This window comes from Ornithorhynchus anatinus, chromosome 20 (genome assembly GCF_004115215.2).
Source record: "Ornithorhynchus anatinus isolate Pmale09 chromosome 20, mOrnAna1.pri.v4, whole genome shotgun sequence".
Taxonomy (NCBI): Eukaryota; Metazoa; Chordata; class Mammalia; order Monotremata; family Ornithorhynchidae; genus Ornithorhynchus; species Ornithorhynchus anatinus.
The window spans coordinates 14,016,001-14,034,145 of record NC_041747.1 but is presented as its reverse complement, the minus strand read 5'-3'; the positions used below and the strand labels follow the sequence as shown (position 1 = coordinate 14,034,145).

General features: G+C 50.9%; 1 protein-coding gene across 1 annotated transcript in view; it reads left to right on the top strand.

Annotated features, from left to right (window-relative positions):
- The first annotated feature begins 4,313 nt into the window (after positions 1-4,313).
- The window catches only part of VWA8 (von Willebrand factor A domain containing 8), a 165,614-nt gene continuing 151,782 nt past the window's right edge, over positions 4,314-18,145 (top strand). The window contains exons 1-2 of the mRNA XM_029047902.2: positions 4,314-4,573; positions 10,932-11,009. Coding sequence (XP_028903735.1) covers positions 4,393-4,573; positions 10,932-11,009 — 259 coding nt within the window. The 5' untranslated portion in view covers positions 4,314-4,392. The remainder of the gene's footprint in view (positions 4,574-10,931; positions 11,010-18,145) is intronic.

The window sequence follows — 18,145 nt, the reverse complement described above, 5'->3', positions numbered from 1 at the left end:
CAGAGGGGAGTCAGGGTTTGGGTGAGAAGATGAGGAGTTCTGTTTTGGATGCGTTAAGCCTGAGGCATCTACAGGACAAGAGAGTAGAGATGTCTTGAAGGCAGGAGGAAATACCAGACTGCAGAGGAGAAAGAGATGGGCTGGAGATGTAGATTTGGGAATCAACTTCATAGAGATGATGGTAGAAGACAAGGGAGTAAATGAGTTCTCCAAGAGAGTGGGAGATGGAAAATAGGACGGGACCCAGAACTGAGCCTTGAGGGACTCCCAAAGTTAGGGGATGGAAGGCTGCGGAGGAATCCGTGAAGGAGGCCGAGAGTGAGGCCAGAGAAACCAGGAGAGGACAGTGTCGACGAAGCTAAGGTCGGATAGGTTTCCAGGAGAAGGGGGAGGTCGACAGTGACAAAGGCATCTGAGAGGTCGAGGAGGATTAGGATGAAGTAGAGGCCGCTGGATTTGGCAAGAAGGAGATCACTGGTGATCTCTGGGGGGGTGGTTTCTGTGGAGCGAAGGGGACGGAAGCCAGATTGGAGGGGGTCAAGGAGAGAAGGGGAGGAGAAGTGGAGACAGCGGGTGCAGACAACTCGCTCAAGGAGTTGGGAGGGGAATGGCAGGAGAGAGATGGGGCAACAACCAGAGGGAGTCGTGGGGTCAAGGGAGGGTATTTTAAGGATGGGGAGACATGAGCATGTTTGAACGTAGTGGGGGGAAAAATGCCACTGGAAGAGTGAACATTTGAAGACAGCGGTCAGGGAGGAAAGAAGGGATGGGGGCAAAAGTTTTGATGCAGAAGGTGCAAAGGATAAGAGGCATAGGTAGAGAGAGTGGATTTTGAGAGGAGACAGGAGATCTCCTCCTGAGATACCACTGGGAAAGACGGGAGAGTCGAAGAAGGGGCAGCAGGAGGGAGGAACTGGAGAAGTGCAGAGGGGATTTTAGGGAGATCACGCTTGATGGTTTCAGTTTTCTCAATAAGGTTTGTGGGCAGTCATTAGGGGCAGGAGATGCGGGGGCAGGAGAACAGGAGGTTTGAGGAGGAGTTCAATGTCTGAAACAACTGGTGAGGGCAATGAGCATTAAAGTCCTTTTATTGTACTCGCCCAAGCTCTTAGAACAATGCTCTTAGTACAGTGCTCTGCACACAGTAAGTGCTCAATAAATACAACTGATAGATTGAGTCGATAAGAATAATGTTCTCGGGCGGAGGAGAGGGCAGAACTAAAACAAGCAAGGATGAACCCGAGACGGACAAGGTTTGCCTTTTATCTGGATTTCCGCCAGCAGCACTCCGCCATTTGTGCAGAGAGGAGCGAAGGAAGCAGACAGCAGAGGCCGTGGGTCAGGGGTATGGGATCGATGGAGAGAGAGGGGAGCGAGTGAGTTGAGTTCAAGAGAGAGGGTGGCGTCGAGGGCGTCGATTTGGCTGTCGAGGGAAGATTGGGTTTGGGCACTAAAGGGGGCAAAATGACTTGAGAAAATTGGTGCGGATCAAAGGATCGGGACCCTCTGGGGGGGAACGTGACCGATTTATGGGGAGGGGGGTGTGGGGCGGAGAGAAGGCGGGTGAGGAGGTTGTGGTTGGATAGAGGGTCTAGAGGCGATAAGTTTAAGTGCCTATCCAAGTTGGGGAGTGGGTGGGATGGAGGAGGTCAGTGGAGCTGAAGAGTGATAGAAAACGGGCAGCGGAAGGCGGTACTGAACAACAACAGATGATTGCTCAGACATAATCGGGATCGATTAGTAAATTCCGTTCCAAGCCACAGCCAGGGTAACCGAGTCAGTAGAGAAGCAGCACGGCCTAACGCAAAGAGCACTGGCCTGGGAGTCATCAGGAGACCTGAGTTCTAATTCCGCACGGTTGCTCACCCGCTGTGAGACCTCGGTCAAGTCACTTACCTTCTCTGCGCCGTCGTTTACTCCACTGTTGTTCTTCTTTTTTCTTTGTAACGGTGTTTGTTAAGCATTCCCGTGTGCCGAGCATTGTTCGAAGTGCCGGGTTAACTATAAGTTATCACTTGAGACCGTTCTTGTCCCCCATGGGGCTCAAACCTTAAGAGGGAGTAGTACTTAAGCCCCATTTGACAGATGAATGACTTGAGGCCCAGAAAAGTTAAGTGACTTGCCCAAGGCCATACATAGCAGGCCAGTGGTCGAGCTGGGATTAGAATCCACATCTTTCTTTTTTCCCCTTATATTTGTTAAACACTTACTAAGTGCCGGGTACCTTTCTAAGCGCTGGGATAATCAGGTTGGACACAGTCCGGATCCCACATGGAAGGGGGTCACGGTCTTAGTCCCCATTTTACAGACAAGGTAACTGAGGCACAAAGAAGTGACTTACCCAGCAGCCAAGTGGAGAGCTGGGCCTAGTACCCAGGTTCTTCTGCCTCCCAGGCCTATGGTCCAACCATTAGGCCACGCTCCTTCTCAACGATAATAATGATAATCACCACAGTAAGAAATTAAACATCTACTATGTGTCAAGCACCGTTCTAAGCATCGGGTTAGATACAAGGTAACGAGGTTGGACACCGTCCCTGTCTCGCATGGGGCTGACCGTCTAAATCCCCATTTTAAGTCAGAGAAGCAGCGCCCTCAGTGGAAAGAGCCTGGGCTTGGGAGTCTGAGGTCATGGGTTTGAATCCCGCCTCTGCCACTTGTCAGCTGTGTGACTGGGGGCAAGTCACTTCACCTCCCTGTGACCTCATCTGTAAAATGGGGATTAAGACTGTGAACCTCACGTGGGACAACCCGATCACCCTGTATTATCCCCAGCGCTTAGAACAGTGCTCTGCACCTAGTAAGCGCTTAACAAATACCAACATTATTATTATTTAAAGATGAGGTAACCGAGGCACAGAGAAGTTAAGTGACTTGCCCAATAGATAAGGGGCGGAGATGGGCCTAGAACCCAGGACTTTCTGACTCCCGGGCCTGTGCTCCATTCATTAGGTCACGCTGCTTCTCAATAATAATAATAATAATAATGGTATTTGTTAGCATTTCCTATGTGTCAAGCACTGTTCTAAGCACAGGGATGGATACAAGGCAACCAGGTTGGACACAGCCCCTGTCCCACATGGGGCTCACAGTCTTCAGTCTTGGCACCTCGTAAGCGCCTATGAAATACCACCGTTATTATCTCTCCCCATTTTTCAGACGAGGGAACTGAGGTCCAGGGAAGCGAAGTGACTGGCCCCTGGCGGAGCGGGGATTAGAACCCGGGTCCTTCTGCCTCCCAGGCCAGGCTACTTCATGGTCCTCAGTCAAGGGGCTGCCGGCCTGCCTGGCCGGGGAGGGCCCGGCCTCTCTGGACGGAGCTCTTTGGGGGCACGGGGAATCTATCACATCGCGCTCTTCCAAGCGCTTAGTACGGGGCTGTAGAGAAGCAGCGGGGCTTAGTAGAAAAAGCCCGGGCTTGGGAGTCAGGGGTGGTGGGTTCTAATCCCACTTCTGCCACTTGTCAGCTGTGTGACTGTGGGCAAGTCACTTCACTGGGCCTCAGTGACCTCATCTGGAAAATGGGGATGAAGACTGGGAGCCCCACCGGAGACAGCCTCATGACCTTGTGCCTACTCCAGTGCTTAGAATAGTGCTTGGCACATAGTAAGCACTTGAGAAATACCAGCATTATTATTACTATGCTCTGCACACAGCGAGCGCCGCAGAAACACGCTTCATGATGGAAAGAAGAGGACTCCATTAGCGCTGCGTGGCTCAGTGGAAAGAGCCCGGGCTAGGGAGTCAGAGGTCGTGGGTTCTAATCCCGACTCCACCCTTGTCTGCCGTGTGACCTTGAGCAAGTCACTTCTCTGGGCCTCAGTTCCCTCATCTGGAAAATGGGGATGAAAACTGGGAGCCCCACGGGGAACCCCCTCATTACTTTGTACCCCCGCCCCCAGCGCTTAGACCAGTGCTCAGCCCATAGTAAGCGCTTGAGAAATACCAGCATTATTATTATTGTTATGCTCTGCACACAGGGAGCGCTGCAGAAACAGGCTTAATGATGGTTAGAGGCTCTAGGCCTGAGGGAGCGGGGGCTGCCGGGAAGGCGGTGGGATGGGGCGGCTGGGGGAGAGGGGCCGGCTGGGGCATGCGCAGAGGGGGCGGTGGCGAAGGGGGCGTGGTCCGGTTGGAGCATGCGCAGAGGGGGCGGCTTGGCGGAGGGAGCGTGGTCCGGTGGCGCATGCGCAGAGGGGGCGGCTCGAGGAGGGGGCGGCTCGAGGAGGGGGCGTGGTCCGCCTGGCGCATGCGCAGAGGGGCGGCGGGGGTCCGGCGGAGCGCGGGGCAGCGGGGGAAGGAGTTTCCGGGCGCACCGGGTGCGGCGCCACTTCCGGTCCCCCGCCGCCAGCCGCCCGGCCGGGAGGACAAGAGGGCGGCGGTACGGGGGCCATGCAGGCGCGGCTGGTCCTCCTCGGGGGCTGCGGGCCCGGCGGGGGCTCCGGGGGCGGCGGGACGGCGGCGGCGGCGCGGAGGGTGCGCCTCATCCTGCGGCAGGTGGCGCGGGGCGGCCCGGCGGGGCCCACAACGCCCTCCGCCCTCCTCCACTCCGGGCCCCGACACGAACTCACAGGTAATCGGCAGCGGCATCATCGGAACGATGATGGTGGTATTGCTTAAGCGCTTACTACGTGCACAGCACTGTTCTAAGCGCTGGGGGAGATCCAGGCTCATCAGGTTGTCCCACGTGGGGCTCCCAGTCTTCATCCCCATTTGACAGATGACGTCATTGAGGCCCAGTGAAGTGACTCGCCCACAGTCCCACAGCTGACACGTGACGGAGCCGGAATTCGAACCCATGACCTCTGACTCCCCAGCCCGGGCTCTTTCTAGGTAACCGCAACGATAATAATAATGATGATGTTGAGATTTGTTAAGCGCTTACTACGAGAAGCAGCGTGGCTCGGTGGCAAGAGCGCCGGCCGGGGAGGCAGAGGTCATGGGTTCGAATCCCGGCTCCGCCACTTGTCAGCTGTGGGACTGTGGGCGAGTCACTTCACTTCTCTGGGCCTCAGTTCCTTCGCCTGTAAAATGGGGGTGAAAACTGGGAGCCCCACGTGGGACAACCTGATCACCTTGTATCACCCCAGCGCTTAGAACAGTGCCTTGCACATAGTAAGCGCTTAACAAATACCCTTATAAATGTTATTTATATATATATATTTATATATATCATATGTATAATATATATATTTATATATATTACTATGGGCCAAGCACTCTTCTAAGCGTTGGGGGAGATAGTGATAGTAATAATAATAATGTGGGTAATTATTAAGTGCTTACTATGGGCCGAGCACTGTTCTAAACGCTAGGGGAGATAGTAATAATGATGATCTCTGTTAAGCACTTACTATGGGTCCTGGGGGAGATAGTACTAATAATAATGTTGGTATTAAGTGCTTATTATGTGTCGAGCACTGTTCTAAGCGCTGGAGGAGATAGTACTAATAATAATGTGGGTAACTATTAAGTGCTTACTATGGGCCGAGCACTGTTCTAAGCGCTGGAGGAGATAGTACTAATAATAATGTGGGTAATTATTAAATGCTTACTATGGGCCGAGCACTGTTCTAAGCGCTAGGGGAGATAGTAATAATAATGATGTTGATATCTGTTAAGCACTTACTATGGGTCCTGGGGGAGATAGTACTAATAATAAGGTTGGTATTAAGTGCTTACTATGTGCCGAGCACTATTCTAAGCGCTGGGGGAGATAGTACTAATAATAATGTGGGTAATTATTAAGTGCTTATTATGGGCTGAGCACTGTTCTAAGCGCTAGGGGAGATAGTAATAATAATGATGTTGATATCTGTTAAGCACTTACTCTGGGCCCTGGGGGAGATAGTATTAATAGTAATGTTGGTAATTATTAAGTGCCTACTATGGGCCGAGCACTGTTCTAAGCGCTGGGGGAGATAGTACTAATAATAATGCTGGCTTTTAAGCGCTTACTATGTGCCGAGCACTGTTGTAAGCTCTGGGAGAGATAATAATAAGAATGTTGGTATACGTTAAGCCTTTGCTATGTGCTAAGCGCCCTGCTAAGCACTGAGGTAGATACAGGGTATTGAGGTTGTCCCACATGGGGCTTACAGTCTTAATCCCCATTTTACAGATGAGGGAACTGAGGTACAGAGAACTGAAGTGACTTGCTCAAAGTCACACCACTGACAGGTGGCGGCGCCGGGATTAGAACCCATGACCCCCTGACTCCCAGGCCTGTGCTGTGTGCTTCCTCCTTGAGCCCCTGCTGCTGTGTGTCATTTAATAATGATGAGGGTATTTGTTAAGCGCTTATTATGTTCCAGGCAGTCTACTAAGCTCGGGTGGATACCAGCCAATTAGGTTGGACCCAGTCTCCGTCCCACGAGGGGCTCACAGTCTCAATCTCCATTTTCCAGATGGGATAACTGAGGCCCAGAGAAGTGAAGTGACTTCCCCAAGGTCACACAGCAGATAAGTGGCGGAGCAGGGAGAAGGACCCCTGACCTTCTGACTCCCTCGCTCCATCCGCAGCACCGTGTCGTGCCCCCCTCCCTCCCCCCACAGCCGCTTAGTACAGTGCTTTGCCCACAGTAAGCGCTCAATCAATTTGCCTGAAGGAATCGAATGATTACCCTAATCCAGTCCAGCAACTTGACTCTGGAAGAGACACAGTTTACTCTGCTCCCCGGGGTTCAGGCCAACAAGCCAGAGTCGGCAGCGTTACAGAAACCCGTTGCCGCGGAGTTGAGATCTTGTTCGCGTTTGAAAAATACTCAGATTTTTCTTTCAGACGCGGCCTCTTTTTAGGTGTGCCGGTGGAAAGAGTGGCACGGGGAGGTGACCTTGCTTCTAAAATCTGGCACCTGACCCCGTAGCCGCTCATCCAAGGTCATCGGGGACCAGCTCCTTGCCAAATCGAGTGGGCTGTAATCCTCCTTGACCTCTGGCCTGCTTTTCATGCCGTGGATCACTCCCGCCTCCTGCAAACGCTATCTGACCTTGGTTTCCGAGCACTGGCTAATCTGAAAATAGACCACCTCTGGCCTACCTTCCTCTTAGCGCCGTCGGTTCTCAGCAAATACTTGGTTCTTCCTACCTCCGTGGCCAAGCTGAAGTGGCAGGAATTAGATTAAGTGCTTTCCCCGTGCAGAGCACTGTAATAAGCACTGAGAGAGAATACGCAGGTGGGAATTGGACGTGGTCCGTGTCCATTTGGGAGGCTCCAAACTAAGATCCTTCTCGGGTTTTTTCACCAGCTCTTTTCTTGACCTCCCGCTTCCCAATGGGGCTCACTCCTCCCGCCCTCCCCCCTCAAAGCTCAGTTCTTGGTCCCTGTTGGATGATTCCCAAATCCACCCCTCTCCTTCTCTGCAGTCTCACACTTCCTCCTCCCTTCGGGCTGGATCTACCTGAATATTCTTCCAGCACCTCGTGGCTCAGTGGAAAGAGCCCGGGCTTGGGAGTCAGAGGTCATGGGTTCGAATCCCGACTCTGCCCCTTGTCAGCTGTGTGACTGTGGGCAAGTCACTTCACTTCTCTGTGCCTCAGTGACCTCATCTGTAAAATGGGGATGAAGACTGTGAGCCTCACGCCGGACAACCTCATTCCCCTGTATTTACCCCAACGCTTAGAACAGTGCTCTGCACGTAGTAAGCGCTTAACAAATACATCATTATTATTATTCTTCGTCTAAAACCCAACTCCAGATCCTCCCTCCCAGATCTCCTCCGTCTGACGTTCCCATCCTCCTCATCTCTGTCACCAAATCCCGTCGGTTCTTCACGGTATCTCTCCAGCATCCCCCCCCCCCCTCCTCTCCACCTAAACCGCCACCCTGCCGGGACACGCCTGTGTCAGTCCCGGCCTCCTCGCGGACCTCTCTGCCTTCAGTCCCTTCTCCTGTAGTTCATGCTTCCCTCTGTTGCCGATCCCTTCTGTCCTGTCCACGTCTCTCCAGCGACCGCTCGTAAAGAAGCAGCACGGCCTAATGGAGAGAGCGCCGACAGGCCTGGGAGTCGGAGGACCTGGGTTCAAATCCCAGCTCTGCCGGCTGCTTGCCGTGTGACCTTGGACAAGCCACTTAACGTCGCCGTGCCTCAGTTTTCTCAGCTGTAAAATGGGGATTCAATGCCTGATCGCCTTCCTATTTAGACTGGGACCCTAATTGGGAAAGAGACCGTGTCTGATCTCATTATCTGGTATCTACCCCAGTGTTTAGAACAGTGCTGGGCTCCTAGAAAACGCTCAGCAAATACCATAACAATGATTATAATCCCTCTCTACGTCAAGCCAAAACTTCTGACTGTCGGATTTAATGCCCATAAACAGCCCTCTTCTCTCTACTTATCCTCCTTTATCTCCCACTTAACCCCACTTCACATGCTCCGCTCCTCTCAGGTGAACCTCCTCACTGTGCCGAGTTCTTGGCTCTCTCACCACCAGCCTCTTCCACCCTCCATCCTTCCCGGAATTCCCTCTGCTTCTACTAATAATAGTTTTTGTTAAGCGCCTACTCTGTGCCAGCCACCGTTCGAAGCGCTGGGGTGGACACAAGCAAATCGGGTTGGACGCGGCCCCTGTCCCGCGAGGGGCTCACAGTCTCAATCCCCATTTTATTAACGAGGTAACTGAGGCCCAGAGAAGTGAAGTGACTTGCCCAGGGTCTTGTGCGGCAGACGAGTGGTGGTGCCGGGATTAGAACCCATGACCTTCCGACTCCCAGGCCTGTGCTCTCTATCCCCTCCGCCGTGCCGCTTTCATTGCACGCGGCAGATCACGCTGGGGAGGCCTTCCCTAATTCATTTTTTTGTCTCCTCACCCTTTCCACCTTTTTTTTCCACCTTTGACTCCTCACCACAGCCACTTGGGCACATCTGGATCACTTGGATACCCTCCCCCTGGTCCCCGATAGCACTTTTATCCTTAATCTAGATCACCGGATCCCTCCTCACCCCTTTCGGTAATATCAGCATCCCCCTCTAGATTGTAAACTCCTTCAAGACAGCCATCTTATCTCCTAACTCTGCTTAGTGGGTTGAACAAGGGCCTGGGAGTCAGACCTGGGTTCCAACCCTGGTTCCGCCCCGTGTCTGCTCTGTGACCCCGGGCAAGTCGCTTCTTTGGGCCTCAGTTCCCTCATCTATAAAATGGGGATTAAGACTGTAGGAGCCATGGTGGACCGTGTCCGACCTAATTAACCTGTTTCTACCTCAGTGCTTGGCCCACAGCATTTAACAAGCACCACGATTACTTTGTCCTCTCCCAAATGCGGCTTCATACAGTGCTCTGAACACAGGAGGTGCTCGATAAATACCGAGGATTGACCGCGGGGGAGAGGACGACAGCGTATCTACCTGCTGTCGGGGGCAGAGATCAGGGGAAGGGAATTTGCGGAGTTTAGCAATTTCACTTCAGGGTCAAAATTCCACTGGCAGAAGGAAACTTCTCGGCCTTTATTTTTTTCATTTTCCCGTCCCCAGATTCAGGGGCTGTCCACCCCTCTTTCCTGCATTCATTTATATTTATTGAGCCCTTACTGTGTGCAGAACACTGGACTAGGTGCTTGGGAAAGTACAAGACACCAATAAACAGTGAGGTTCCCTGTACTAAGCGCTTAGGAGAGTACAATACAACAACAAGCAGACACATTTCCTGCCCACGGCGAGCTCGCTTTCTAGAGGCAGAGGTCGCGCAGCCGTGGGCAGCGTTGTCAGTTTGGTAGCCCGCTGACCCACCATCGTAACCTAACCTAAGTTTAATTCTTTTCAGTCCTTTAGGGCTCAGTATCGACAAAGTATTAGTGTCGTTATCTCCCCACTGTTTTCCCGCTAATGAAAATTGCTAGACCTCTTGAGACAGAGGTAGAATCCGTTGGCTATTTCCCCCCCTAGGTTGACTCCGGGATGTTTGACAGTGTGAAACATTAATCCGCAGTTTAAAAGTGACCCTTCCAGGTGTCGCCCCTTTACGGCAGCGGTTCCGAAATGCCGTCAGTGCACGAGAAGCAGCGGGGCTCAGTGGAAAGAGCACGGGCTTGGGAGTCAGAGGTCATGGGTTTGAATCCCAGCTCTGCAACTTGTCAGCTGGGTGACTGTAGGCAAGTCACTTCACTTCTCTGGGCCTCAGTTACCTCATCTGTCAAATGGGGATTAATTTTGAGCCTCACGTGGGGCAACCTGATTACCCTGTATCTACCCCAGCGCTTAGAACAGTGCTCTGCACATAGTAAACACTTAACAAATACCAACATTATTATTATTTGGGACAATCTTTTAGAAGACACTGGGGAGCGAGCAAGAGAGAGTAGTACATATATTCTGTAATTCAGTTTGGGATTGTAGATGAATGCTAGTCCTGTAGCTGTGGAAACCTCATTTTTACTTAGTGAAAGCCCCCTTATTCTCTCTCCTGAAATGTTTGGGCGAAGCTTCAGTGCCATGTGAGAAGCAGCGTGGCTTAGTGGCAAGAGCCCGGGCTTGGGAGTCAGAGGACTTGGGTTCTAATCCCGGCTCTGCCGCTTGTCTGCTGTGTGGCCCCGGACAGGCCACTTCACTTCTCTGGGCCTCAGCGACCTCATCTGTCAAATGAGGATTAAGACCGTGAGCCTCACGGGGGGGGGCAACCTATGTCCTTGTTTCTAACCCAGTGCTTAGAACAGCGCTCAGCACATAGTAAGCGCTTAGCAAATGCGATTATTATTATGTCGTAGATTAGCACCCTCGTTGTGTAACCTGCGACCAGCGTGACGTTCTCTTAACATTTTAAACCGTGGATTTCTGTTAATGTCTGTCTCCCCCTCTAGACTGTAAGCTTGTCGTGGGCGGGAAACTGCTGTATCATTCCCTCCCAAGCCCTTAGCACAGTGCTCTGCACACAGTAAGCACACAGTACCTACCACTGATGACGATGGCATATAAGATACTTTTTTCATTTCCTTTTAGGAGATACAGTTAATATCGGAGATGTGTCATTTAAGCTGAAGACTCCCAAGAACCCGGAACTTGTGCCCAAAAACTACAGTAAGCATCAATGGCTTTTGGGTACGGTTTACTGACGGGTGGCTATCGTTCTAAGTGCCGTGGGGTGGGGACAGTTCTGCTTTTCGATCTCAAGACTGGTGATGGACTACATGGTGAGGTCTCTGGGATTGGCGGTCTAAAACAGATCGTTTGGAACGGTATGGAGAAAATCATGTCAAGCAGCTTCACGGTTCCTACCATGTGCAAATATTGAATAAGTGTGACGGGTAAAAGCGAGAAGCGGTGTGGCCTTGTGGATAGAGCAGGGGCCCGGGAGTCAGAACTTGGGTTCCGATCCCGGCTCCGCCGCTCGTCTGCCGTGGGGCACCGGGCAAGCCACTTCTCTTTTTTGAGCTTCAGTCACTTCGTCTGTAAAATGGGGATTAAGACCGTGAGCCGTACGCGGGACGGGGACTGTGCCCGACCGTCTTAGCTTGTATCCACCCCCGGGGCTTGGTACCGTGCCTGGCACATAGCAAGTGCCTAAGAAGTACCAATAAAACAATATATTCTTTTCTTGAATTTTTATTTTTGGCTGGGTGATAGCTCGTTAAATGTCAGCGTGTGTGCGGTGCTGATGAGTGGCATCCAGGATCAAGAGAAACGTATCCTGTTTCTTTGAGAAATTGTTCCCTGTGAGGCAGACATTTATTTGCCAGTCTGAAGAACTGAATTGCAGAAATTTACTGCCGAGTTACGGCCATCCTGTGATAGGGTTCAGAGGTACAGCCATTCCAGCTTGATATCGGACCCCAGTTATGGCCATCTCACAGTACACTTAGGGAGGATCCAGCAGGGGAGACTGATGTCTTGGCAGTCCAAACCTTGACAGAGGACCTGAGTTCTAATTCTGGCTCCGCCCCTTGCCCGCTGTGCGACCTGGGGCGAATGCCTTGACTTCTGGCCCTCAGTTACCTCCTCTGTAAAATGGGGATTAAGACTGTGACTTCTCCGTGGGACACGGACCGGGTCCAGCCCAATTAGATGGTATCCACTCCAGTTGGTGTTTTCAAGGCTTCCCTTGTGGAGAATGGGTTCGTTCATTCCATCGTATTTATTGAGCGCTTACTGGGTGCCAAGCACGGTAGCAAACGCTCGAATGGGTCTGCGAATGCCTGGGCCGATGTGCGAAAGAGAGTGCAGACTGCCATTTGGGTGAGTCCGTGACCTCCAAGAGGTTTCACCACAGCACAGTACACCCCGGCCAGCTCCCGCTAAAACCTGAGAAACGGAGCGTGCGGCAGTCTGGGCTGGGGAAGACTGGCTGGGGCCTGTGCTGGGAGTCGAGGCGCCACCAAGGAGCCGATTCATTCATTCGGTCGTATTTATTGAGCGCTTACTCTGTGCAAGGCACTGTACTGAGCGCTTGGGAGACTGCAGTATAACAGACACATTCCTGCCCGCAGCGAGCTCACAGTCTGGAGGGGGAGACAGACACTAATAGAAATAGAGAAATAGATAAATACCAGGTATATACATATGTGCTTTGGGGATGGGATGGGATAATAAATACCAGATATATACATATGTGTATATATGAATGCATATACATATGTATATGTTTCTATTTATTGATTCTATTTAATTCTGTTTATTTGCCTTGATTCTATTTATTTGCTATTGTTTTAATGAGATGTTCATCCCCTTCATTCTATTTATTGCCATTGTTCTTGTCTGTCCGTCTCCCCCGATCAGACTGTAAGCCCGTCAAAGGGCAGGGACTGTATCTGTTACCGATTTGTACATTCCATGCGCTTAGTACAGTGCTCTGCACATAGTAAGCGCTCAGTAAATACTGTTGAATGAATGAATATGTGCTATGGGGTTGGGTTAATAGATAAATTCCAGATATATACATATGTGCTGGGGGGATGGGATAATAGATAAATTTAAGATATGTGCATATGTGCTGTGGGGATGGGATAATAGATAAATAGTAGATATATACATATGTGCTGTGGGATGGGATAATTGATGAATACCAGATATATACAGATACATTTATTGCTGAATTGTACTTTCCAAGCGCTTACTACAGTGCTCGGCACACGGTAAGCGCTCAGTAAATACGATTGAATGAATACGTGCTGTGGGGATAGGAGGGAGGGTGGATGAAGGAGCAAGTAAGAGCGGTGCAGAAAGGAGTGGGGGAAAGAAGAGAGGAGGGCTTAATCTGGGAAGGCTTCTTGGAGGAGATGGCCCAGCTAACTCCCTGGAGCTGCTGCCCCGAAGGAGCAGAGGACCAATCGGCAGCAAGACTCGCCTCAAGATTGGGGACGTCCCTCCGGAAAACCATATGCAGGGGCAGGGAATGTGTCCGTTTGTTGTCGTAGTGTACTCTCCCGAGCGCCTAGTACACTGCTCCACGCACAGTAAGCGCTCAGTAAATACGATTAAATGGATGAACGACTGCCGGGGGGCAGGGCCCCTTCAGGTGGGAGGGAGCCTCCCTGGATCCAGGGGGCCTTGAGAGTGACCAAGGACAGATTAGGGATAAAGTCTTGCTCTGTGTGTATGTATGTGTTTGTGTACACGCATTCGCACGGGTGCTCGTGTGCACCTGGAGGGGGGAAATGTAATGGTATTGAGCGCTTTCTGTGTGCAGGCCAATCAATTGTTGCTATTTATTGAGTGCCATCTGTGTGGACAGGGAGTGACCGAGGGGGTTATTCTGCGGGGTCCCCAATGCTTAGAAGGGGTACTTGGCATATAGTAAGCGCTCAACAAATACCATGTACTGTGATTATGATTATCAGTAGTACCAAATGAACACCTATTGAGTACTAAGGAGTTGGTGAGCATAGCTGTCCCTCTAGGGACAGGCAGAAAAAAATGGATTCGCATGTATCGTTGAGGGAGCTGCAGGAAGAATAAAGGTATAAAGCAATACAGATGCAGAAAGATGAAATGCTTAATTGAATATGCAAAAAAAAATAGAATTGAAGTGACCTCATCTGTAAAATGGTGATTAAGATTGTGAACCCCCTGTGGGACAGGGACTGTGTCCAACCTGATTTTCTTGTATCTATCCCAGTGTTTGACACATAGTAAGTGCTTAACAAATGTCGTTATTATTACAGGAGTCGGAGGGTGATGGGTTCATTCATTCAGTCGTATTTATTGAGCATCTATTGTGTGCAGAGCACTGTACTGAGCACTCTAATCCCAGCCGCTTGTCTGCTGAGTGACCCTGGGCAAGTCACTTCACTTCTCTTGGCCTCGGTTCCCTCATCTGTAAAATGGAGATTAAGACGATGAGCCCAGTGTGGGACAGGGCCTGTGTCCAACCTGATTTGCTTGTATTCACAACCCACCCCACCCCCAGCGCTCAGTACGGAGCCCGGCACGTAGTAAGTGCTTAACAAATGCCACACATTATTATTATAGTCGTCGTGTGTATTAGAAGATGATGCCATCGATGGGGAAATTCATCCCGGGGAGCGGGTGTGACTGAACGGGCCGGCGCAAACCCACGTCCCCTCTTGCACTGCGCTCTCTAAAAGACCGTACCTTGTTGGACCGTCATTTTCCGTGTTCGCAGCGCCTGGCACCGTTTTCTCTTTTGCCTCCTTGTCTCTTGGTTTACGCACAAAATGAGCCGCTCCCTTCTCGATCACAGCACTCCGTGCTGGTGTATCCCTGACAGGCGACTCCCGCTTTTCAGCTGGGATACAGCTTGGTGTGAGGATTTGTTTTACTGTGGGCTGGAAACGTTTCCTCAGAGTAAATAAACCGTAATGATCTGGAGGACGGATTGTTGGCCGCAGTGGTCACTGATGCATTATTCAACGGAGCGTGTGCGCCGTGGTTGTCAGGAATCCTTGGGTGAGTTTGGTGCTTCTCTGAGCTGCCTGGTCGAATTTTAAAAATCATTCCAAATGGTTTTATGCTCCAGTGTTCTTGGCCCAGTAAAAGTTTCCCAAGGTACGTCTCTAGGCGTTTTTATTAACTTTTAAAAGTTTCCAGTGGTTGCCCATTCCTCTCTGCGTCAAGCGGACGCTCCCGCCCGTTGGTTTTAAGGTTCTTGATTACGGTGTCGGTTACGCTCTTCCCGTGTATCGAGCACCCCGACCGAAGTGTTGGGGTGTGTCCCGGTTAATCAAGTTGGGCAACGGTCCGCGTCCCACGCGGAGCTGAGTAGGAGGGAGATCAGTACTGAATCCCTCTTTTACAGATGGGGAAACTGAGGATAAGAGAAGTGAAGGTCACGCAGCGGGTGAGAGCAGAGTCGGGGTTAGAACCCAGGTCTTCTGACTCCCAGGCCCGTGCTCTTTCCACTAGGCCATGGCTGCTGCTCTGTTTCTTGCCGAATTGTACTTCCCAAGCGCTTAGTACAGTGTTCTGCACACTGAAAGTGCTCCATAAATGATTCAGTGGATGAATGAATCAGTTCTCTTCCCTCCTAACTACCCAACATCTTCTCCCACTACAGATCAGCTCCCAGATTTTGTTCCTCTCTAGCCGACCTACTCTCCGCCTCCTCCTTGCTACTCTTTCCCCGGAAATCCAGCAGACCACAGCTTTCCTCCATTTTCTCCAAGAAGCCTTCCCTGAATCCCCAGTCTTCTCCCTTATATCCCCACCAACCGTCACCTCGTCCCTTCCGTACTTGAGAAGCAACGTGGCTTAGCGGAAAGAGCACGGGCTTCGGAGTCGGGGATCGGGGGTTCTAATCCCGGATCTGCCACTTGTCAGCTGTTTGACTTTGGGGAAATCACTTCACTTCTCCATGCCTCGGTTACCTCATCTGTAAAATGGGGATTGAGACCACGAGTCCCAAGTGGGGCAACCTGAGTACCTTGTATCTAAACCACCGCTTAGAACAGTGCTTAGCACGTAGTAAGTGCTTAACAAATCCCATCATCGTCGTTATGATTATTAAGGGGGAAGGAGTCATGATGCGTGAAAGGTTAGCGACAGAAAAGACGAGATCCAGGATCAGAGGGGACGTGGGTTCTAATCCCGGCTCCACCACTTGTCTGCTGTGTGACCTTGGGCAAGTCACTTTGCTTCTCTGTGCCTCAGTTCCCTCATCGGTAAAGTGGGGATTAAGACGGTGAGCCCCACGTGGGGCAACCTGATCACCTTGTATCTAAAGCAGCGCTTAGAACAGTGCTTGGCACATAGTAAGCGCTTACCAAATACCATCATCATTATCATTAGATTGGGGTTAGAGGAGCAGAGCCTAGGGCTGGGTAATGGTAGGAAGTCAGTGAGGTTAGCTAGGAGGGAGAAGGTTGATGGAATGCCTTAAAGGCAGTGATAAGGAATTTCTGTTGATAATAATAATAATGTTGGTATTTGTTAAGCGCTTACAATGTGCCGAGCACTGTTCTAAGCGCTGGGGTAGATACAGGGTAATCAGGTTTTCCCACGTGAGGCTCACAGTCTTCGTCCCCAGTTCTTACAGAGAAGTTAAGTGACTTGCCCGAAGAAGTCACACAGCTGACAAGCGGCGGAGCTGGGATTTGAACCCATGACCTCTGACTCCCCAGTCCGGGCTCTTTCCACTGAGCCTCACTGCTTTTAACAGTTAGGATGGAGAGGAAAGGGTGGATTCTAGAGCCCTGTGCTAAACACTGGGGAGGGGACAGTCCATCGATCAGTGGTTTATATACCGAGTGCTTTTTTATGGTATTCGTAAAGTACTCACTGTGTGCCAGACACTGTACCGAGGGCTGGGCTAGATACGAGATAATCAGGGTGGACACAGTCCCTGTCCCACACGGGGCTCTCGGTCTTAATCTCCATTTGACAGATGAGGGAACGGAAGTCCTGAGAAGCTAAGTGACTTGCCCAGGGTCACTCGGACGAGTGGTGGAGCTGGGATCAGAACCCAGGTCCTCTGACTCCCAGACCCCACTTTTCCCACTAGACCCCTCAGCTTACAGTGTGCGGAGGATCGTACCAAACGTTCGGGAGAGTACAATAGAATTGGTAGCTTTGATGCCCGCCCACAAGTTAAGCCTTCTATTTCCAGATTTTTCACCCCCTGTGGCTTAAAGTACCTTTGGTAGAGCTGACATTTACCTTTGCAACCAGTTGGAGTTTTAAGAGAGCCGTGAGAAGAATCCGTTCACGTTAAAAAGCAATGTCAGTTATGGAATTTAAAATCGCAGGTTGTTCAGCAGCAACAGTGGAGTGAATCGTTCCGTTTAGAGCGTTCTGAACTAGGACTTTGGGAACCTATCCCAAAGTAAACGGGACAGTCCCCACCCGATGCTCAAGGATCCATTCTTATTGACTTCGATCGATCGTATTTATTGGGTGTTTACTGCGTGCAGAGCACTGCCCTAAGCACTTGTGATCGTACAACGTAGCAATATAGTAGACAGATTTCCTGCCAAAATGGGTTTACAATACGTTAATCAGGCGTATTTCAATCAGTGGTATTTAAGGGAAGCGGCCTGGCTCAGTGGAAAGAGCATGGGCTTGGGAGTCAGGGGTCATGGGTTCGAATCCCGGCTCTGCCACTTGTCAGCTGTGTGACTGTGGGCAAGTCACTTTTCTGTGCCTCAGTTCCCTCATCTGTAAAATGGGGGTAAAGACTGAGCCTCACGTGGGACAACCTGATTACCCTGTATCTGTCCCGGCACTTAGAACAGTGCTCTGCGCATAGTAAGCGTTTAACAAATACCAACATCATTGAGCACTTACCGTGTGCAGTCAAGTCTTGGGAGAGTACAGTAAAACAGAGTTGGTAGACATGTTCCCTGCCCACTATGGGTTTGCAGTCTAGAGGGGGAGACAGACCTTAATGTAACTAAATAAATCGTGCAGATTTACGTAAGTGCTGTGGGGCTGAGGGAGGGGTGAATAAAGGGCACAGATCCCCGTGTGCGTGGAAAAAGCAGAAGGGAGCGGGAGAAGAGAAAATGAAGGCCTAGTCTGGGAAAGTCTAAAGAGGCCTAAAGACCTTGTAATTTACCTTTTACAGCGTAGTGGGGGAGAAGAGGCCGGCACAAATGTCTAAAGTATTGGGAATAGAAGACTATTAGGAGTAATGGTATCTCGACGGGCTTACCATGTGGAGAGCACTGTGTTAAATGCTGGAAAAGAATACCCAAGTGAGAATGAGCCAATTTCCCTGTCCTGGGTTTCCTAAGGCTCGGTTCCTCAGGACCCGAGGAAGCGTA